We start from the raw sequence: 22,903 nt of genomic DNA, 5'->3' as shown, positions 1-22,903 counted from the left end.
GTATAGTATTTTATTATTGTTTTAATTTGCATTTTCCTAATACTGTAATTATCTTAAACATCTTCTCGTATGTTTATTTACCATCTGTATATCTTTGATGAAATGTCTTTTGCCTGCCCCCACCCCCACTTTTTTTTTTATTTAAGACTGTCTTGCTCTGTCGCCCAGGCTAGAGTGCAGTGGTGTGATCACAGTTCGCTGCAGCCTTGACCTCTGTCTCCCACCTCAGTCTCTTGAGTAGCTGGGACTACAGGTGCGCACCACCATGCCTGGCTAATTTTTTAAAATTTTTTGTAGAGACAGGGCCTCACTTTGTTGCCCAGACTGGTCTCAAACTCCTGGTTTTGCTCTTTTTAAAATCAGATTGTTTGTTTTCTTACTCTTGAGTCCTAAGAGTTCTTGGTATATTTTGGATAACAGCCCTTTATCATATGTCTTTTGAAAATATTTTTTCTCAGTGTGTGGCTGGTCTTCTGCAGAGCAGAAGTTTTTAATTTTGTGAATTCTAGTTAATCAGTTACTTCTTTAGTGGATTGGGCTTTTGGTGTTGTTTGTAAAAAGTCATCACCAGACCCAAGGTCATCTAGATTTTCTTCTAGAAGTTTAACAGTTTTGTGTCTTACATTTAGGTCTGTGATCCATTTTAAGTTACTTTTTGTGAAGGGTGTAAGGTCTGTGTCTAGATTCCTTTTTTTTTCTTTTTTTTTTTTTTTTTTTTTTGCATGTGGATATCCAGGATATCCAGTTGTTACAGCTCCGTTTGTTGAAAAGACTATCTTTTTCCATTTTTGCCTTTACTTTTTTGTCAAAGATCAGTGGACTGTGCTTGTGTGGCTCTGTTTCTGGGCTCCCTGTTCTGTCCCACTGATCTACTTATCCTTTTGCCAGTACCACACTGTGTTGACTGCTGTGGCTTCATAGTAAGTCTTTAGGTTGGGTAGTGTCAGTTCTCCAACCTTGTTACTGTCATGGCAGAAGGCAGAGGAGAAGCCGGCGGTTCACATGGCCGGTGCAGGAGGAAGAGAGTGAGAGGGGAGGTGCTACACATTTTTAAACAACCAGATCTCAGGAGAACTCACAAGTATGGTGACACAGCACCAAGGGAGAAATCTCCCCGTGATTCAGTCACCTCCCACCAGGCCCCACCTCCAACATTCGGGATTATAATTTGATAGGAGATTTGGGTGGGGACACAGATCCAAACCGTATCACTGTCTGTCCTTGCAGCAGCTGGTCCTTGCAGCTGTTGGTATGTCTGACCAGCTGCTTGCTGCAAACAGATTAGTAACGGCTCAGAATTGGGAATTTTAATAAGTAAGTAAATTTGCCAAGAAAGGGTTCAGAGGGTGAGTATGTCAGTTTTAGCAGAGGACAGCTCTCATTCTGTTGCCTAGGCTGGAATGTACTGGCATGATCTTAGCTCACTGCGGTCTCTAACTCCTGGGCTCAAGCAATCCTCCCACCTCAGCCTGTGGAGAAGCTAGGACTACAGTTGCCCAACTAATTTTTTAACTTTTTTTTTTTTTTAAGATAGAGACTGAGTCTCACTATGTTGCCCAAGGGATCTTGCTTGGCAAGACCCCAGGCTGGTCTCAAACTCCTGGCTTCAAACAATCTCACCTCTGCCTCCCAAAGCACATTACGGGCATGAGCAAATACACTGGCTGATGTTTTTCTTGTTCTGTGGCTGTTTTCTCTTTTGTATTCAGGATAGGGGAGGTTGTAGGTTTAGGGGCATAGATATGTTATATCTAGTTATATAAACATACCTAAGTACATAGATAGATAGATAATCTCTGTCACCCAGGCTGGAGTGCAGTGGTGCCATCTCGGCTCACTGCAACCTCTGCCTCCTGGGTTGCTGGGATTACAGGTGTGTGCCACCACACCTGGCTGGGTATTTTTAGTAGAGATGGAGTTTCACCATATTGGCCAGGCTGACCTAAGTATAATTTTATAATATGAAAAGGCATAATTTACTGAAAATGTATCTTTTTGTGAAACCATCATAACCATACAGTTAGGATACTACCTACTAATTGTCCAGGGATTTTTCATCCAGAGAACCTAACTTACTATTTTTAGATATATGAAAAGTTTAATTCATCCCAAATCCTCTAATTCAGAAATGACTTATTAACATGTGGGATATCTCCTTAGAAAATACTAATTTGCTTGTGAGTGTGCATGATTTTCTTTCTTTCCTGCAGAATTGAGATCCTACTCTAAGTATCACTTTTCTTGCTTGATTTTTTTTTTTTGGTGGCAAAATAGGCATAACATAAAATTTACCTTAACTCTTTTTTTTTTTTTCTTTGAGACAGGGTCTTGCTCTGTTGCCCAGGCTGGAGTACAGTGGCGCAATCATGGCTCACTGCATCCTCTGTCTCCCGGGTTCAGGCGATTCTCCTGCCTCGGCCTCCCAAGTAGCTAGGATTACAGGTGTACGCCACCACGTCTGGCTAATTTTTGTATTTTTAGTAGAGACGGGGTTTCACTATGTTGGCCAGGCTGGTCTTGAACTCCTGACCTCAGGTGATCTACCCGCCTCGGCCTCCCAAAGTGCTGGGATTATAGGCATGAGCCACTGTGCCTGGCCTATCTTAACCATTTTTAAGTGTAGAGTTCAGTAGCATGAAGTAGATTCACATTGTTAGGCAAACATTACCATCATCCAGCTCCAGAACTTTTTCATCTTCCCAAACTGAAACTCCCAATCCATTAAGCAATAACTGCCTGTTCTCCCTGCCCCTAATGACCACTGTTGCTTCTGTCTCTGTGAAGTTGACAACTCTAGCACCTCATGTAAGTGGAGTTAGACAGTATTTGTCCTTTTGTGTCTGGCTTACTTCACTCAGCATAGTTCTTCTAGGTTCATCCATGTTGCAGCATGTGTCTGAATTTCCTTCTTTTTAAAGACATAATAAACATTAATTGCATGAATATACCGTATTTCATTTACCCATTCATATGTCTGTGGACATTTAGGTGGTTTCTGCACTTTTTGTTTTTTTGAGACAGAGTCTCACTCTGTTGCCCAGGCTGGAGTGCAGTGGCCTGATCTCGGCTCACTGCAACCTCCACTTCCTGGGTTCAGGTAATTCTCCTGCCTCTGCCTCCTAAGTAGCTGGGATTACAGGCATGCACCACCACATCCACCTAATTTTTTTGTATTTTTAGTAGAGACAAAGTTTCACCACATGGGCCAGGCTGGGATTACAGGCATGAGCCACTGCACCCGGCCAGGTTTCTGCATTTTGGCTATTACGAATGGTATTCATAGTATTCATAATAATGATAATATTATTAATAATGCTATAATGAACATCGGTATACAGATATATGTTAGAGACCTTGCTTTCACTTCTCTGCTGTATATACCCAGAATCGAAATCACTGAATCATGCTAATTCCACGTTTAATTTTTTGAGGAGCCTCCATCCTGTTTTCTACAACAGCTCTTCCATTTCCCCCAGCAAGACAAGGGGGTTCCAATTTGTCCTCATTCTTATGAACACTTTTTTTTTTTTTTAAATAATAACCATCCTAATGTGTGTGAAGTAGTATCTCACTGTGGTTTTTGATTTTCATTTCCCTAACGACTAGTGATGTTGACCTGTTAGTACTTTCACAACTTGATATTTACTCTTTTCATGTTGAAAGTTACAGATTCAAGTGCACAGTAGTCATTTAGTGAGGTCTTGCTAAATTTCATGCAGTATTCCAAGTACTTGACATATTAATTTAATCGTGTCCTTTGTCAGTTTTTACAGGTGAGGAAGTTCAGGCACAGAGAAGTTAGGTAACTGACCCAAGGTTATACTGGTAGTAAATTCCTGAGCCAGAATTCAAATCCAGTCTGTCTTGCTTTTTTTCTTTTTTTTTTCAAGACAAGATCTTGCTCTGTCACCCAGGCTGTGGAGTGCAGTGAAACGATCACAGCCCACACTCCAGCCTTGGCCTCCTGGGCTTAAGCAATCCTCCAGTCTGCTGAGCAGCTGGGACTACAAGCGTGAGCTACCACACCCAGCCCTGTCTTGCTTTGAGACTAGAATTTTAACCTTTTAGTTATATTACACATAGAGCTGCTGCAAACTTCTTGTACATCCCATGCACCTATACAGTTATTTCTTTAATTCTAAGATATGCAGTTACTGTTCAAAGGGATGAATAATTTTAAGGCTTTCTATGTATGTGCCAAATTGCCTTCCAGAAAAGATTGCTTCAACTGCGCATACTATATCAGCAGTATATAATATACCCATTTCTCTACTAACATACCATTCCTAAGTGTTTCCTTTTTTTTGGAGACAGGGTCTCACACTGTCACCCAAGGCTAGAGTGGAGTTGCACGATCCTAGCTTACTGTAGCCTTGAACTCCTAGGCTTAAGCAATCTTCTTGCCTTAGCTTCCTAAGTAGCTAGGAGTACAGGCGTGTGCCACCATGCTGGGGTTTGGTTGTTTTGTTTGTTTCTTCCTTAAATGGAGGAGGTCTCTATGTTGCCCAGGCTGGTCTTGAATTCCTGGGCTCAAGTGATCCTCCTGCCTCATCCTCGCAAAGTGCTGGAATTACAGGTGTGAGGCACCACGCCTCGCCTTGTCTTGTTCTTAAGGAAATGTAAAAGATACTGATTCTTTGTCATAACGTTTTACAAATATTTTTCCAAGTTTTTGTCTGTTGTATTTTTTTGCCTCATTGAAGTTTCATATTTCACTAACGTTTGTGTAGTCATGTCTGTCTTCTCATTTGTGGTATGTCTTTGGTATTGTATCTGGAATTTTAAAAATGATTTACATAGTTACATGCACAGATCTTACATATACAGTTCAGTGAGTTTTGACAAATGGTTATACACATCTAGCATATACCCTATTGAGTTATAGACATTTCTGTCACCCTGGGAAGTTCCCTTGTACTTTTTCTAGTCATTTTTCCCCGATTCAGGTAACCACCATTCTGATTTCTATCCCCATAGATTAATTTTGCCTGATTTAGAATTTCAGGAAGAAAAGGAATTGTATACCCTCTTACACGCTTTCTTCACTCAGCGCAATGCCTGTGAGATTCATCCAGGTCATCTTGTGTGTCATTAGTTCTTTTTATTTCTGGGGAGTAGTCCTTTGTTTGGATATATCCATTCGTTTATCCATTTTTCTATTGGTGACTTTGGGGTTGTTGCCAGTTTGGGGCTATTACAAATACAGCTGCTAGGAATTTGATTGGCATCTCACTGGATCCGTGGATCGAATTGCAGATAATTGACATCTTAACAGTCCATGAACATGATGCATCTCTTCATTTACTTAGGTCTTCTTTGATTTCAGCAAAGCCTTATAGCTTTTAGTGTAGAGATCTTGCACGTCTTTTGTTAAATTTATCAAAGTGTTTTATGTGTTTTAACGCTGTTTAAATAACAGTGCACTTGCCTTTTCCAGTATGTTTATTGCTAGTATTAGACATTTTTGTATGTTTGTATATTGACAGTGTGCCCTGCGTACTTGCTAAATTCACTTAATTTAGTAGGTTTTAAAATAGATTTCTCAAGATGTCTCTTAGGAATATCAAATAGAATCATCTACAAGCAGAGATGGCTTTACTTACTCTTTTCCAAACTTAAACCTTTTGTTTCTTTTTCTTTCCTTAATGCACTTACTAGAACCTCCAATACAATGTGGAATAGAAGTGATGGGAAGATAGCTTCGTCTTATTCCTGATCTTAGGCAAGAAACATTCAGCCTGGGAATTTATTTTTATAATAAGAAAAGAATCTAGTTTTTGTCTCAAATGGCTAGCCAGTGATCCCCAGAACTCTTTATTGAATAATTCAACCTTTTCCACTAATCTGAAATGATACCTTTACTACATATCTAATTCTTACATATACTTGTGTCTGACTTATATCAAAATATTTCCTTTAATTCAACACTTTGGTAAATAGAAGTATAATGGAAATTAGAAGGCTTAGTGAGATGTCATAATGCTTCCAGGCTTTTAAGGTAAGCACCTAATAATTGCTTTCTAAAGTGTGGGAGGGGCTTCCAGAGGTAGGGGAGGAGATGGAATGTCAAGACAGCTGACCACCCCTTGATGTGCTGTTCTTTCAAGGAGCTCGGTCTGAGAAGGGTCATTTATCTCCAGAAAAGAAGCTCTATTAGCTGACCACGGTTGTTACAGACAGACAGATGAGAAGGACCAATCGTAGTCTCCCAAGGCATGAAGTGTCCTAGTGGAAGGATCCTGGGGAGGTAGAAGAGGACAGGGGGCTCCTCTGAGCTGCATTTTGGGGCTGTTGAGATGAGCATTGCTGTCTGTTTTTGATTCTTCAGGCAAAGGCCAGGATGGAATTGGTAGCAAGGCAGAGAAGACGCTGGGTGACTTTGCAGCAGAGTACGCCAAGTCGAACAGAAGCACGTGCAAGGGGTGTATGGAGAAGATAGAAAAGGTAAGATATTGGGGGCTCAGATCCCTGAACTTTATGGATTGCTTGCATTGATGTATTGGCTATCTCCAGAGAAAAGAAGAAATGGGGGCTTTAGGGTACTAGCTCAACGCAAGTGATTAAAAATAAAAAGACATTAGTATTGACCAGATATGTCAGTGACTTCCAGACAGGTTTGGTCCTCCTTATCACGGTCCAGTTCTCACGTATGCATCTGCTCTTGGAAAGCGTTAACAAAAGGAGTCTCTTTTGGACCCAGCAGTGGCTGGGGAAAGACTGTTTATCTGTGTTTTATGGTAGAATTAGGTATAAGGAGTGTGTTTACCCTGGTATGAGCCTCCAGCCTTCTGTTTAATCAAAGGAACTTCATTAACCAGGCTTTCCCACCAGTTCTAGTCCTTGAAGGCTGAAAGCCAGTCAGACAAACTGGATGGAGACACAGGTAGAAGGGAAGGCTTGTGCCCCGCAGCCTTCTCACCCTTCTCTAATGTGACATGCACATATTAATTGATTCATTTAAGGCATTAATTGAAAGTTTCTGCCTCCTGGAGGTATTGTACAGAAAACTGAGGTGAGCCAATGGGTATTTAGAAAAGAAAAACATGGAATTGCTATATCTTCTCCAGCTACCTTCAACCACCAAAAATTTAAGGCAGACATTAAGATCCTCTTTACCTCAAGGGGAATGCCAGATGGTATGTGCTGCTGGGTTGCTGGTTTTATGTAATGCGAGGAGCCCCTCCTGCTGCATTCTCTGGGTTGAGCCTCCCAGGCCTGGAACTCTCCTGGAAATATCAGGCCTGGGGACTGGGGACCTGGGCAGGCCGGCAGGACTGGATTCTTGCCTGTGGGTTTATTGCTCCTTAGGCGGTGTCATCTGTAAAGAGACTAAGGAGGCCCTAGGAGGGTGGGAGTGGACAGAAAGTCCCTGCTACTACAAAAGTGCTGCATTGGGGGCTGGGCGCAGTGGGGCGGTAGGCTGAGGCAGGGGTATTGCTTGAGTCCAGGAGTTCTGGACCAGCCCGAGCAACATAGTGAGACCTCATCTCTGCAAAAAAAATTAGCCAGGCAGGGCTGAGGCGGGAGGGTCACGTAAGTCTGGGAGGTGGAAGTTGCAGTGAGCTCAGGTCAAGTCACTGCACTCTAGCCTAAGCAACAAAGCAAGACCCTGTCCCAAAAAAAAAAAAAAGTGCTGCATTGAAAGCCCACGCAAGGCTCTAGCTCTGCCCAGCACACCGTACCATGTGTTTTTATGCCTGCCCCAGGTCAGCAGAAACATCTTAAGGGGAATGTTAGCAATTCTTCACATGTCCAGACAGGTAGGTAGGTTGCCGGCCATTTGGAATTTAAGGAACCTTAAGTCTTGAGGGTGGGTAACACATAATCCTTGATTACCTGAGAGAGCTAAACCTCTCAAAAGCCCATGAGTCTTCAAGTTGGCAGGCAAGCCTTGGCTTGGACCCTCAGCTCCTCGCTGGGTGGAGCACAGGCTGCCCGTATCGTGTTCATTATCCTTCCTCGTCGCTCCCTTGGTACCACATACGGTTTTTCCTGCAGGGCCAGGTGCGCCTGTCCAAGAAGATGCTGGACCCGGAGAAGCCACAGCTAGGCATGATTGACCGCTGGTACCACCCAAACTGCTTTGTCAAGAATAGGGAGGAGCTGGGTTTCCGGCCTGAGTACAGTGCGAGTCAGCTCAAGGGCTTCAGCCTCCTTGCTACAGAGGATAAAGAAGCCCTGAAGAAGCAGCTCCCAGGAGTCAAGAGTGAAGGGTGGGTGAAGCACTGCGGGGTTGCCGTGGGGGTTCAGTGAGGGGCTTGAGGGAGGCCCAAAGGCTCTACAGTTTCCATACGACTCCTCTGTTTCCCTTCGCTGTCAGTAAGCCAGGGAGATGCAAACTGAGGAACGGTGACAGCAGAGATGTGGGGGCAAAGGACAGGGTAGGGAAGGACAGCCAGGGGTTCCCATGGCCTCTGCCGAGAGCCCTCTGCCCTGTGAGACCTGCTTCCTGGTGGTCTATTCCCCTTCCAACATCTGATCTCCATGGAAAGGCTAACTACACTTTTTCCACCACAGCCCTTTAGATACTTAAAAGACCACCCTCCTTCCCTGGGTGAGTATTTGTTTTGCCTGGGTTGATCACTATTTGGAACAATGCTGGGAGAATCGTGACCATTTTTAGTTAGGGGATGGGCAGTGGATAATTTTCCTGGCTTCGAGTTCAGAATGATAAGGGTTTTGCATGGTGTTAAAATTTAGAATGGGAAGGACCATCAGTGACCGTCTTGAATCCATGGACACCTCTTGCTCTCTCCAGTTTACCCTCTGCTGGTCCCTCAGCCTCAGTCTGGAGAATTGCTTGTTAACAAGCACACCAGGGGTGGTGTGGCAGAGCCTGGTATGCACCCTGCTCCTTGGACGGTGACTGGGCAACCATCAAGCAGCCATCACACATTATCTCTGTTCATAACACCTGTTCATTGCAGCAGCACATGGGGCTCTAGAATGTGCAAGAAAACTGAAAAATCAGGCCATGGGTCAAAAAGCCCACAGGGCATTGCAGCACGTGATATAGGTGTTGGGAGTTCATCAGCTCCCGCTTACGTCATGATAACTGCCAGAATGTGTTGAGCACATTTCGTATGCCAGATCAAGCCCTTTATTTGGACTGTTTCATTTGCCCATCACCAGAGTTCTGTGAGGCAGATGGTATTCTTTTCCCTATTTTATGGATGAGGAAAGTGCAAGGGTTTGTGCTCAGGTCTATGTGATAGCTGAGACTGACAGACCACTGTGGCTGTCCTGCCCCTGTATTTTGGGGGCAGGTGATAGCCTCAGAGCTGTGTTTGCTGAGCCAGCTGGGGCAGGCTGGTTAGCACTGCTTTGACTGTCACTTGTCAGAGCTTTATGTGGCAGTACAGCCCCACCTCTGTGAGCAGCCTCTTTCCCTTGCTCTGTGTTTTAGTTCGAAAGGCCTAGCCCCCTGGACTTGTGCTTTGTCTTTCTGCAATCCCTGCCCCCCTAGCCATGGGCTTACCTCTAGCCTAGTCCCTGCTAGAACCTTCCAGGCCAGGAAATACATGGTTTTTTTTTAACCTCAGACGGGGCCTGAGCCCTGGATTCTGGTAATGGGTTGTTCTAAGTCCCTGGAACAACCCTAGCCCCTCTCCCTGGCTGGGAGAGTATGTTCTGAATTGGATGGTGTCTTCTGCCGTCTTGGTTGCAAATACTCCCTGAGTAGACAGTGATCGCCTAAGGGCACTGAGTGGGGCAGGGGTTAGGGAGTGACAAGTGTGAGTAGGCCCTACAGGGAGTTGATAGAATGACATTAAGGTACTGCATCACCGCAAGTCATTGGGTGTCAGACTTTTAATGGCTCTGGCTCTCTCTCATATCCTGTGTCTCCTTCAGAAAGAGAAAAGGCGATGAGGTGGATGGAGTGGATGAAGTGGCCAAGAAGAAATCTAAAAAAGAAAAAGACAAAGACAGTAAGCTTGAAAAAGCCCTAAAGGTGAGTTCTCAGCTCTGTGTCTCTTTTCGACATTCTGCTGTCTGGATTCTCTTTCTCATTCTGGAAAGACAATTCAAGGAGTTGGGTCCCACTTATTAAGACCTTTAGCAAATTGATGGCTGTCATTAAATAGCCAGATTGTTTTCCCTCCTCCCAAAGAAACCATTTTTATTTGGAAGAGAATCCACATTAGGCTGTAGGTGTCCGACCTGCAGCCAGGCTTGAGCAAGGGCTGAGTGCTCTGTTTCCACTCACCAGCCTCATACTGGGTTGACAGAGATTCATGCTGTGACCAAATTATGCACTACTGTACACCCTGCACCTTTGTGGTCACTTGCAAACTTTGGAAACTGAATACTTAATTAAAGGATGCCAAAGATTCTTAGCATAGACAAATGGCTTGAAGAGATCAAGTGTCTCCACATTTTTTAAATGAAGATCTTCATTTTTAAAAAAAGAATAGACTGAAGATGACAGAAGAAAACTATCCATTAAATCAGTGGTCCTTGACCAAAAGATTCATCCCTGTGTTGATTATGTATGTGCTGAAGCAAAGCAAAAATTATTAATCAGAAAATGCTGGGTGTCTGGGAAATTGGGGGCAAACAGTTGGTCTCTCCTTGAGAACATGATTTCCATGAGCCATCTGCTTGTGTCTCTTCTATGAGTATTTACTAGTGGTACTAAAATTAAAAGCAATTTCTGATATGGTTCTAGTTGCTAAATAAGCGTCACACATTTTGTTCAATTGTCTTATGGTAAAAAAGTGTCTGTCATGCACCAAAACTGGCTGCAGGAGAACCATGGTGCCACTTCACGTTGGCCATTTGGTGAGTTTAGTGTCCTTCTCTCTTCCCTAGTGATATCAGAGATGTATAGAGAGTCAGAAAATTAAAATGCCCTTCAGCGTTCCCACTGTGGCACATCTGTGTCTGTTGGCTCTCCCCCCTTGGTCACCTGGGTGACATTGTTATACTTCTTCCATTTAATCCTGTATCACTAGACCTTTTCCTCTTCCTCCCATGTCTCCATTCCTGGTGTCCCAGTGTATGCTGTGTGCGATGGAGAGGAGATGTCGAGGGAGCCCTTAAAAATGAAGCTGGGAAACAGGTGCAGACGCGTGTGCCTGCAGCTTTGCCAGTGGAGTTAAAATCCTCCTTTGGTACTAATAGCAACCCTGTGGGATATGATAGCACTGGCATTTTTGTCTCCATTTTGCAGAGGTGGAATCTGAGCAGAGATGGTGAATAACTTGCCCATTTTCCTGGGGAAGGAGGAGACTCACGTCAGCCTTTAAAATGGAGAGGCTGATAGCTTCCTCAGCAAGCTTGATTGTTGTGAGAATAAATCAGATGAGGCCGGGAGCAGTGGCTCATGCCTGTAATCCCAGCACTTTGGGAGGCCGAGGCAGGCAGATCACTTCAGGCCAGGAGTTTGAGACTAGCCTGGCCAATATGGTGAAACACCGTTTCTATTAAAAATACAAAAATTAGCTGGGCGTGGTGGTGCACACCTGTAATCCCAGCTACTCAGGAGACTGAGGCAGGAGAATTGCTTGAACCCAGAAGGTGGAGGTTGCAGTGAGCCGAGATTACACCATTGCACTCCAGCCTGGGTGACAGAGTGAGACTCCATCTCAAAAAAAAGAAAAAGAATAAGTGAGATGACACGTAAAAGCATCCAGCCAAGAGTAGGCACTTAGTAAAGATTAAAACTTCCATTTTCAGAAGAGCTGAAATACATTCCTGCATGATACTGAATATAATACACCATCAAGGAAATTGGTGTTTGCGAATCATTCCTACTCTAAGATTGGTGGAGAACGGCCATACACCGCCTCCTCTAGTTGCTGATAAACGTGGGCCGTGGGCTCAGCCTAGCACTTCCAAGCTCTTACCTGGTGTCTCTGGGGATTGATTTCTGAGGGTTGGTTCCAGGAGCCTTGCAGTCTCCCCCACACCCTTAGGGCTTCCTCATCACCTTCCACAGTATTCTCTGAGAGACCACACAGCAGGTTTAATTTGGTGTCCACAGGAGCATGACCGGGAGTCAAATCCTGTGCTAATCACCCAGATTTGGAGGGGCAGCTCGCTGGTGCACAAGGGTATGCTGGAGGCTCAGCATGACCAGGGCTTCTCCTCCAGTTGGATTCTTCCTTTGAAAAGAGCTAGCCTCTCAGCCACTGGGTCTTGTCCATAGGCTCAGAACGACCTGATCTGGAACATCAAGGACGAGCTAAAGAATGTGTGTTCGACTAATGACTTGAAGGAGCTACTCATCTTCAACAAGCAGCAAGTGCCTTCTGGGGAGTCAGCGGTGAGCTGTCTTTGTGTTAAGTGGGACACGCATGTGAGGCTGACCCCGTCGTTGTGGAGTGACTGTCCCAATGGAGTGTGGGAGGCCCTCCGTGTGAACACCTGCTGGTATTAATTGCAAGGAGTATAAGTCGTGGTTGTGTTGCACGGTCATCACCACCATCGTGATCACCATTTTTCCGGGGTGGATGGAGCCGGCATTCACACGCCCCACTAGACATCTTCCATATGTTAGTGCTTGCTGTAGAGTGCCAGGCCTGTGGAGAGAGGAGAGCCCCCTTCTGAGGGGTGGCATGACAGCGTCCCATCAATGTCCCCAGCTGGCCCTTCTCTGCTGTCATTCTTGGGAGTTGGCTTGGCACTGTACTTTGTGCAATGCCAGTGGATGCTCTCCCTTCATTTCTAAATCACTGAGGGACAGGGGGGCTGCAGGAACACTTGGAAATAAGGTCTCCTACATTACAAGAATCCAAGCTCCATTGTAAACCGGCGGGGGGGCGGGGTGTTAAGAGCCCCACAGCAAGCCCACAGCAAGAAGCCTCTCTTCTTTATAGTGAGTGAAATCTGTGCAAGTTCCTCCATCCCACATTAGTAAGTGTCCTTTTCTGTAGTCCCGCATTTGCCCTCTGACGTGTTTCTCCACTGGCTGCAGATCTTGGACCGAGTAGCCGATGGCATGGTGTTCGGTGCCCTCCTTCCCTGCGAGGAATGCTCGGGTCAGCTGGTCTTCAAGAGTGATGCTTACTACTGCACTGGGGACGTCACTGCCTGGACCAAATGTATGGTCAAGACACAGACACCCAACCGGAAGGAGTGGGTAACCCCAAAGGTAAGGGGTAGGGAAAGATCCTGAGATCTGTTGGGAGAAAAACCTGGCCCCACTTTCTGCGCTTGTTTATACTTCAGGTCCCTGAGATTGCAGGGCCATGTTCCTCAGACTTCTTTACAGCTGTGTCATCCTGTTAACCAGAATATAAAATTATATGTTTGCAAACTACACAAATGTAGAACCAAAGCTCCTCTAAGTATGGAGTAGAGGTTTGTCCATTTGGTGTAAAATGTTGCTTGCAAAGACCATGAATAATTTTTATTTATTGAATGCCTCCTATGTGCCAGGCACAGTTCTAGGCTTGAGGGACATATGGTGAAGAAATGGATAGTAATTCCTGCTTTCTGAAACAAGTTTTTTTCAAGGACATTTCCTTGCCTTAGTGCTAGCAGGAGAATTGGATCCAGGGTTCACATATCTCCTAGTATTGCACGTTCTCGCTTTTTTTTAATGGAACTGTTTATGGAATTCTCAATGCAAAATACCTCCATGGGGAGCCTTCTTTGGAGCCATGCTAGTGGGGTTCTGGCAGTATCTTTGTGGGGCTGGCTGCTCCGAGGCCCTCGCCTGTGCCCCCTCAGACTCAGCAGGATCCAGGTCCAGCAGCCTGGGTAGGTGCAGAGCTCTGCCACTCACCAAGCTGCTTCCCTCGCTGTTGCCTGCTCTCGGGTGGAGCACTTGAAACAGCAGCACACAGGACACACTCAGGAATCATTACCCGAGTAACAACTGACATTACTCGCTCTACACCTACAACTGAACTCCATTTCCACCGGCCCCTGGCTCACTTGTTCACTGCCATGACTGCATGATCCCTCCTAATTTTCTCTCTGTGCCTTTGAGTGCTTCCTCTAAAATCTGACCTTGTCACTTCCCCCACCCTTAAAATCTTATACTGATTCCCCGATTTTTCTCGGTATGCAAATCTTACAGACTCTTACATGGTATTTGTATTTCTTTTACTATCTTTGATGGGGAAATAGTAAAATGGCAATAAGCAGTGTGCCATTCCTTGTATTTTATATATCAATTGTAGAGCATCTATATACATTTTTAAAGGTTATGTGCATGTGCGAGACAAGTTTTCGGTCTGGCAGTGCTTGCTGCCCATGTAGTGACACTGTTGCCCCCAGGCACTTGTCCCACAGAATCAAGGCCCAGCTCCTTAGCTTGTCCTCAGAGCTCTCTGTGCTGCGGTTCTGCTGGCCTTCTGCAGCCTCTTTCTGCCACCCTTTTCCTCCTTCTCACATACTCCTCTCCCTACCCCACCGCCAGTCTTGCTCATTTTTTTTAGGAGTACCTAGCAATAGGGTGCCTGGCCAGGGCGCCCCACATGCCACTGTGTGCTACTCAGATGGCTGTGCTTAGGCAGTCCCCTGTGTTTTCAGCTCCCAGCAGGCTTAGCAGATCACTGCCTCCAAGTGCATGCTAGCGTTGATGTCTCACATCACCTTAGCACACTTCTGGCATAGCTTAGCTCCTGTGTTAAAGTTCACCTTCCTATAGCTGATGCTCAGTCACGAATGAGATACTTTCTGAAGAGCAGAAACTGTCTTTTTAACCAAACTATGGTTGGTAGCACATATTAGGTGGTCAGTGTGTGTTGGAAGCAATCTGTGACCTCTTGTATCCAACTGACACCCTGAACACAGGCATAGCTGGAAAGGGCAGTTTCTTGACTGGATGAAGACCTGGGAGCACAGTGTCTTTCCCTGAGCTTCATGTATTTGATACTTATTGAGTGACCATTTAGAGCAAGGCCCCTTGTAAATCACTCAGAGTGAAGAGTGAATTGTGCTGATGGAAGAATTTATAGTGAATACCATAGGGCTCTCTGGATTCATTTTTCCTTCTTCTAAAAAGGAAAGCAAATACTGTGATTTCCTTTTGGGTAATAACCTCCCAGTGTGTATATAGTATTCAGGATCTTGGAGTTCTGGAGTAGGCGTGTGATCCCACAGAGGCCTATTAACTCTCGAAGGGAGCAACTCAAGAATGAGGCCAGGGAGGCTGTAGTCACACAGCAGTTCGGTGGTGGTTCCCTGACCGAATTGGCCACGGGTTTCTGTTTTTGTTTTTTTTTAGGGAAAGATTTTTCTCTTAAAGCAGCCACAATATCAGCCCTATCATAAATATAAAAGTACCAGAAATAAGTACTGTAGCAGCAGTAATACTGTCTTTCATCCTTAAAGCCTCACATTTTTCTATTTTTTGTTACTGTTTATTGTAAGAAGAAAAAAAGAGATTCTTTAATTTGGACAAGCCAAATCTTCTTTGGTCTATGGAGTGGTTACTTCAAGGGAGAGCTGGCTTAACTAAAACTAAATATTTTTTAGGAATTCCGAGAAATCTCTTACCTCAAGAAATTGAAGGTTAAAAAGCAGGACCGTATATTCCCCCCAGAAACCAGCGCCCCCGTGGCGGCCACGCCCCCGCCCTCCACAGCCTCGGCGCCTACTGCTGTGGACTCCTCTGCTTCAGCAGGTACAGCTTTTGGGGCCCCGGTCTTAGAGCTGCTTTGCAGGAATTGTTTGCCCACTACTTGCTGGTGGTGTGGAGCTGGTGACGAAAGTATCTGTCAAGGGTCTCTCTCTGCTGACCCCACCGTGGGGAAGCCTTGCCCTGCAGGGGATAGGCCTCTTCTCTTGGCTTGTTACACCCCCGATCACAGCAAGGTGGGAGAGTGTTAAGAACATAGCATCGGCTGGGAGCAGTGACTCACACCTGTAATCCCAGCACTTTGGGAAGCTGAGGCAAAAGAATTGCTGAGGCCAGGAGTTTGAGACCAACCTGGGCAATGTAGCGAGACCCCATCTCTACAAAAATGTTTAAAATTAATCCGAGTGTAGCGGCATGTGCCTTTAGCCCTAGATACTCAGGAGGCTGAGGCGGAGGATCCCTTGAGCCTGGGAGGTCAAGGCTGCACTGAGCTATGATCACGCTGCTGCACACCAGCCTGGGCGACGGAGTGATACCCTATCTCTAAAAATAAACATTGTGAAAGAACAAGCAACTCTTATTCTGGAAGGCTAGGAGAGGGGCTCCTAAGAAAGGCTAGGTCGACAGCCTTACCTGGAGTTGCGTGCAGGGTCTTCTGCCTGATTGCACTGCAGAGCAGCATCCCAGGCCTCACTCTCCAGGCTGCCCTGCGCCCACCAGTCATCCAGGCCCTGGTGTGATGCTCAAGTCTCTGTTGTGTGCAGAGGGAGTTACTAAACAGCACTAGTGAGAAATGCCCCAAGCCAACCAAGACAGTGAGAGCAATGTATTTTTTTGGCAGGAGAAGTGACCCACTGCTTATTTACTCAGAGACATGTGGCATAGTCTAGTGGTGAAGGTCACAGTTTGGTGGGTGGAGGATGAGGGATCCTTCTTTGAACATAAACCTGTTATTGACCTCCTTTTCATATCCTGAGATGGGACCAGTGGTCACTGCAGTGTGTGTGAGTAGTCATCCTGAGTCCACTGTGCTGCTGGCAGCCTGGGTCCAGGTGCCCACATGGAGGGCCAGGTAGGGGCTGGCATTCTGACCCCTCCATGGAGGGTTCCCTCCTCTGCTTTCCCCTGACTTGCAGTTCAGCATAAATCAATAATTTTGTTCTCTGGAGACCTCAGCAGTTTCAGTTAAACTGTCAGTGTTTCCTAGTTGTTTGCCCTCACAGGGAAGGCAGGAAGGACTTTTCCTTGCAGCATCTCCAGTTCTGGAAGGGTGTCACCAGCACTGTGTTGTTTGCTGTGAACAGAAGGCACACCCCTGTCCAGGCCTTTCTGGCCTGGGTCAGTGCACACCAGGCTGCTGCATTTCACCTAGAATCGGTTAGCTCGGCTCTGTGTGATTGTGCTGGCCACTGCTTTGAGGGACTATCATGGACATGTCTCATTTTAAAATGGGGTTAATTAATAAGAATTGCTGTTTGTTTGGGAGAATAACAAGGAATTGGGGGTTCATGTGACCTTACCCCTCTTCCCATCCCACTCCAGCCTCCTGGTCCCTCGTCCGCAGATGCAGCCTTCCTAGCCTGACCATGGCGCGGACCTGGGGTAACCCGCAGCTGCCTGGCTCACACCAGCAAGGCTGGCCTGGCCATGGAGTGGCATTTTGTGGCTTGCTCCCTGACCAGTCCTTTCTGTGTTGAGGGACATCTGTAGGTGCTCAGGTGGCAGCTTGCTGTCCCGTCCTGTTTTCTCACGAGTGTATTTTCATAGGCTTTTCCCCAGGAGCTCGCTGCTTGGCTCGCCTGCTCCTCCACCTCCCCTTACTGGGGAGCAGCACCAGAGCTGGCCTTGCTGAATGATTCTCTCCTTTCATCCCAGTTAAGCCATTATCCAACATGAAGATCCTGACTCTCGGGAAGCTGTCGCGGAACAAGGATGAAGTGAAGGCTATGATTGAGAAACTTGGGGGGAAGTTGACGGGGACAGCCAACAAGGCTTCCCTGTGCATCAGCACCAAAAGTGAGTTGAATCTGAATTTGTGCAACAGGGATAATGCTTCTGTATCTTATGATTGTGATGACGAGTCAGTGAGGAAGAGTCGAACACAGTGCTGAAAAACTGGATCTTAACATCATCATCGCTCTGGTTCTTTATGAAGGGAAACCAGTATTTGCTGTCAGTGTTGCTGCTTTGTACTATAGATTCACGTGTGTTGCATGTTCTCAACTAAAGACGGTAAGCTACTATAGGTTGAGTCTCCCTAGTCCCGAAGTCCAAACAAATTGCCTCAAAATTCAACACTTTTTGAGTGACAACATGATGCTCAAAGGAAATGTTCATTGGAGCATTTCAGATTTCAGAGTTTTGGATTAGATGCTCAGTCAGTAAATATGAAGCAAGTATTTTAAGGTCTGAAAAGTTTCTGGTCTCAAGCATCTCGGATAAGGGAAGCCGCTCAACCTGTATTCTCATCACTTCGCACTGCTCTGTAAGATGTGCGTAGATATCTGCCAAAACAGAAGTTCACAGTTCAAGTATGTTTGGAAAAGGTAGGGTGAAACAAAGGTAAACAGGTTTCTGTATGGGTTTATTATGCTGATTACCACTGTAGGTCTTCAGGAACCAGAGACATAGAATACAGGATTTCCCATACTTATTTGACATCAGGGTGTTTTTTCTTTGGAGTGTCTGTTAACATTGTGCTGTAGAATGGTTTGGAGAAGGCTGCCCTGGCTCATCATACCTTAGAAAAGGGGGAATGTTGCTGATAAAAACACTCTTGGGAGCATTAGACTTGGAAGCAAAGGAGAGCTGTGAATGCTGAGGGTTTGGAAGTACACAGTAAATATAACTAGTAATCTAAGGTTTCAGTTTTGTTTTAAACTTGTATTTTGGGGTTTTTTTCCTTTCAATTTGAACAGAGGAGGTGGAAAAGATGAATAAGAAGATGGAGGAAGTGAAGGAAGCCAACATCCGAGTTGTGTCTGAGGACTTCCTCCAGGACGTCTCCGCCTCCACCAAGAGCCTTCAGGAGTTGTTCTTAGCGCACATCTTGTCCCCTTGGGGGGCAGAGGTGAAGGCAGAGCCTGTTGAAGTTGTGGCCCCAAGAGGGAAGTCAGGGGCTGCACTCTCCAAAAAAAGCAAGGGCCAGGTCAAGGAGGAAGGTGAGGGCCCCAAGCTGCCACCTCCAGGGCCAAAAGCCAGGGACATTGGTGGCCAGGTTGGCCTGCACGGAACCTCTCCCTTGGTGTCCCGGACATGGCCTGTTGAGTGCTGCAGAGCAGGACACAGAATGGCAGGCGCTTTAGGGTGGCGGGAGGAGTGTATATATAGATGCCGAGTTGACAGATGATGCGAATGAGAACAACTCGTTTGCCTTCTGCCTTCCCCTTACTTTTTAGTTACGTTTAACTTCGTGTTTACATTTTTCTATTCCCTTCCGAGGTATCAACAAATCTGAAAAGAGAATGAAATTAACTCTTAAAGGAGGAGCAGCTGTGGATCCTGATTCTGGTAAGCAAACAGGACTGCCAGCCAAGTGGGCTGTGCCGCGCCCCCTACCCCTAGCTGACTAGGAGCACACATCTGAATGCCCGCAGCATACCTGGGGCAGTGTGGTCGTGCCTTTGTCCTCAGGCCTCCTTCACCAGCTCCCCCAGTCCTGAGAACACACATTTGTGGGGAACCTCCCGAGGGTGGTGTTAGTGTATCCAAGAGGCGTGAACCTCAGGCCTGCAGATCCCTTCTCCCTGAGAGCGCTAGCCCCTCAAGGGGAGAGAAAACTGTAGGTGCTTTGCCTCCGGGACAGGACTGGAACACTCTGCGCATGTCCTGGAGAAAGGTGGGAAGGTCTTCAGTGCCACCCTTGGTCTGGTGGACATCGTTAAAGGAACCAACTCCTATTACAAGCTGCAGCTTCTGGAGGACGACAAGGAAAATAGGTGAGTTCTGCGAGTGAAGCCTGGTTGTGCAGAGACATGGGCCCGTCCTGCATTGGTTAGTGCTGTGCCATCAGCCTTGTGAAACCCGTTAGGCCCAGTGCCTGGGGAATGAAATCTAATCACAGAGATCAAAAACAAATTATAAGGCCTTTGCTTAAAGGGGAGAAAAAAGCCACTTACTAACCAGTAGCGTTGCTGTCCTTGTACAGTTGTCCCAAGATATGGTTTCACGTATTCTTCTGCTGGCTTTTCTTTTTGTTTGGTATTTTGTTTTTCGTTGTTGTTGTTTTCCAACTATTTGTTTTGTTTTTTGAAATAGTCTCGCTCTGTTACCCAGGCTGGAGTGCAGTGGCGTAATCACAGCTCAGCAGAGCCTTGACCTCCCAGGCTCAAGCAGTCCTCCCACCTCAGCCTCCTGAGTAACTGGGACTGTAGGTGCACACCACCATGCCTTATTTTTTATGGAGACAGGGGCCTCGCTGTGTTGCCCAGACTGGTCTCAAACTCCTGGACTCGAGTGATCCTCCCTCCTCAGCCTCCCAAAGTCCTGGGATTACAGGCATGAGCCACTGCACCCAGCCCCAGCTGGATTTTCTTTCAGCTACTTGAATCAAGATTTTCTGGTTTTACGTATGTTTTAAAACTTTGAAGCAAATAAAGGTTGGCAAGTGTTGAACTTACTCTTTAATGTTCAAACTCCCTAGTAACTAAAGAGGTTTGGATTTGTCTTTTTTTTTTTTTTTTAACATGGTGAGACAGGCAAGGTTGGAGTCTGGATCATGGGGTACAGCAGCTGGGAGGTGGTGAGAGGGTGGGCTGGCTTTTGTCCTTATGTTTCTAGGCAGAGTGGTCCTTACCTAGTGAGTTTATTGCCCCTCTGTACAGCCACCAAAAAATAGGATTTATGTGTCAGTGTTAAGGCATGTGGAAGGAACTCTTATTAAATTCTAATGTTGATTATGGATGTGGACATTTTTCTGGTGGCTTAGATTTGCTGGTGTTAAGTGAAAGGGTGGTGTAGGCTGTTAGGGTCAGAAAAAATCTTCAACGTAGATCACGGTAGTGCTTCTCAAAAATTTTCATAGGAAAAACTAAGCAGAGAATGAATTTTTATACCCCTATTCAGTAGCCCAGAGAATGGCCAGGGAGTCCCAAATTTTCTTTGAAGTCTGTAGTTCTGTCTTTAAAATGTACACAAATCTTGTATGTGGGTTTATGATATATCTGTATTTATTATGAAGTGATAATTAAGTTTTGCATTACCTCTGCTTTGAGTTAATCAAAAATTAGCTCATCCAAAGCTGAGCAGCACAGCAGCTGGGTATGTGCGATGTGCACCCTCAGTTGAGATGAAATTTGAACATGACAGCCTGCATCTCTGGGTCACCGGACCTGAGGAGCCATTGCCACTGCCCCCCTCATTTCGTCATGTCTTGGCCTTGGATCTGAGTTGAAAGTTCATTATTTTTAGGGTACACTTGTAAGGGTTGACTCCTTGAACACATGACTTCCAGATAGTACTTTGTATTTCTTTGGGGAGAGGAGTAGAATCTTTTTTATGCAAAGGTCTGGAGACTCCAGGATTCAGTCCTCAGGCTTGGCTGCCAGAACCAAGTTTAAACTATTCTTTGGCATTTTTTATAGTCAATATGATTTGAAAGTTTAATGAGAAGTAAAATAAAGACCCTTTATTGTTATAGCGGTTCCTTTTGTTCTGTGTTAATCACCATCCTTTTGGGGTGTGTAAAATTCTTCCCCACCTGAATGTAATGGCAGGAAAGGGGATCTCCTCCTGAAATGGGACAGCTGACCCACACGTGTATCTGACACCCTCCTTCCCACCGCAGGTATTGGATATTCAGATCCTGGGGCCGTGTGGGTACGGTGATCGGTAGCAACAAACTGGAACAGATGCCGTCCAAGGAGGATGCCATTGAGCACTTCATGAAATTATATGAAGAAAAAACCGGGAACGCTTGGCACTCCAAAAGTTTCACAAAGTATCCCAAAAAGTTCTACCCCCTGGAGATTGACTATGGCCAGGTAACCACATGATGCCCATACACTGTCTGCTTCTAGGAAAAGGAAGGGACACCTTATTCTAGAAAATCCACATCATGGATCAGATGGCATCATAGTAAACATACTACCAAATGTTGAAAGGAGAATACTAGTCCTTCACCAGTTCTCCCCCAAAAATAGAAGAAAATACTTCCCAACTCACTGCATGAAGGCCAGTACCACCCTGATACCAGGGCCAAAGCAGCACAGGAGAACTACAGAGCAGTTTCCTGTGAATAGACATGCAGAAACCCTATGAATAGAGATACAAAATCCTAACAAACCGAATCCAGCAGCATAGGCCGATCTATACACCACTCCCAAGTGGGATTTATCCCAGGAATGTAAGGTTGGTTCTTCATTTAAAAATCAATGTAATATATGAATAGAATGAAGGACAAAAACCACATGATCATCTCAGTAGATGGCAGAAAAAGCATTTAATACAGTCAACACCTTGAAGTATGAGATGGAGCTTAAATGAGAATTGTGGTAGCATCTTTGAGATATTGAGGAGGGACAGTCTTTTCAGTTACTCCTGAAACAATAGGGCGTAATTCACAGATTCCAGATAAGGCTTTTTATCTGAACCCATGGTCACCCTTGATCATGTGACTGGTCTGTCATGACAGAATTATAGTAACTTGACCTGCTCTGCTAGGTCACACTTTATTAGTCCCAAATTATTTCCTAGTGCTATCTCTCTCTGCAGTTTTGGGCATCTCCTTACATCTGTTAGCACACAGCATTCATTTGTCTGTTGGTTGACATTTTTAACTTTTCTGTTTTGTCTTTTTTCTTTGCAAAATGCTTGACTTTTTAAAAATGAGAATTTATCACTTTTTTAATCAGATAAAAGAAAACACATTTATTTTACAAAAAGAGAGATCTGTAGGTGGGTAGAGATTTTAATTCTAAATCTTCGAGGCCTAGCATGTCTCAAAGGGGGAATTCTTTAGTTTACAGAGGGCCTCATAAACTCTCCATATTAAAAATAGGATTTACATCTTGTTTATACAATGATGAGGTTCAGACAGTAGACTTTCAGGACAGATTTGGCCTGACTCGGTAGCGCCCCTTACTGAGTTAAATATTTGTTTTAAGATTTTTTGAGAAATATTAATACTAAGGCACAAAAAACTAAGATTGCCTGGAATTAACCACAGTTAAAGTAATGGTAGATATCTTTTTCAGTCAGCTTTCACTGCATATGTACGTTTTCCACCACCGTATGTACCATGTTGCAACCATCTGCTTTTTGCCCTCATGTACCAGGAGCATTTCCTTATGTCTTCTAGAGCAGTACTGTCCAATAGAATTATAATTCAAGCCATTTCAATACATTTAAAGTTTTTTATAGCCACATTTT

General features: G+C 45.2%; 1 protein-coding gene across 2 annotated transcripts in view; it reads left to right on the top strand.

Annotated features, from left to right (window-relative positions):
- PARP1 (poly(ADP-ribose) polymerase 1) overlaps nt 1-22,903 on the top strand; it is a 46,978-nt gene that overhangs the window by 9,633 nt on the left and 14,442 nt on the right. For both annotated transcript variants that reach the window (XM_055233799.2, XM_063613359.1), the window contains exons 3-13: nt 6,329-6,444; nt 7,999-8,213; nt 9,853-9,952; nt 12,152-12,268; nt 12,920-13,096; nt 15,433-15,580; nt 17,411-17,551; nt 18,454-18,696; nt 18,977-19,045; nt 19,341-19,473; nt 21,321-21,516. In XM_055233799.2, coding sequence (XP_055089774.1) covers nt 6,329-6,444; nt 7,999-8,213; nt 9,853-9,952; nt 12,152-12,268; nt 12,920-13,096; nt 15,433-15,580; nt 17,411-17,551; nt 18,454-18,696; nt 18,977-19,045; nt 19,341-19,473; nt 21,321-21,516 — 1,655 coding nt within the window. The remainder of the gene's footprint in view (nt 1-6,328; nt 6,445-7,998; nt 8,214-9,852; nt 9,953-12,151; nt 12,269-12,919; nt 13,097-15,432; nt 15,581-17,410; nt 17,552-18,453; nt 18,697-18,976; nt 19,046-19,340; nt 19,474-21,320; nt 21,517-22,903) is intronic.

Source organism: Symphalangus syndactylus, chromosome 19 (genome assembly GCF_028878055.3).
Source record: "Symphalangus syndactylus isolate Jambi chromosome 19, NHGRI_mSymSyn1-v2.1_pri, whole genome shotgun sequence".
In the NCBI taxonomy this organism is placed as follows: domain Eukaryota; kingdom Metazoa; phylum Chordata; class Mammalia; order Primates; family Hylobatidae; genus Symphalangus; species Symphalangus syndactylus.
The sequence above is the reverse complement of the archived record's forward strand: the minus strand, read 5'-3'. Positions and strand labels throughout refer to the sequence as shown.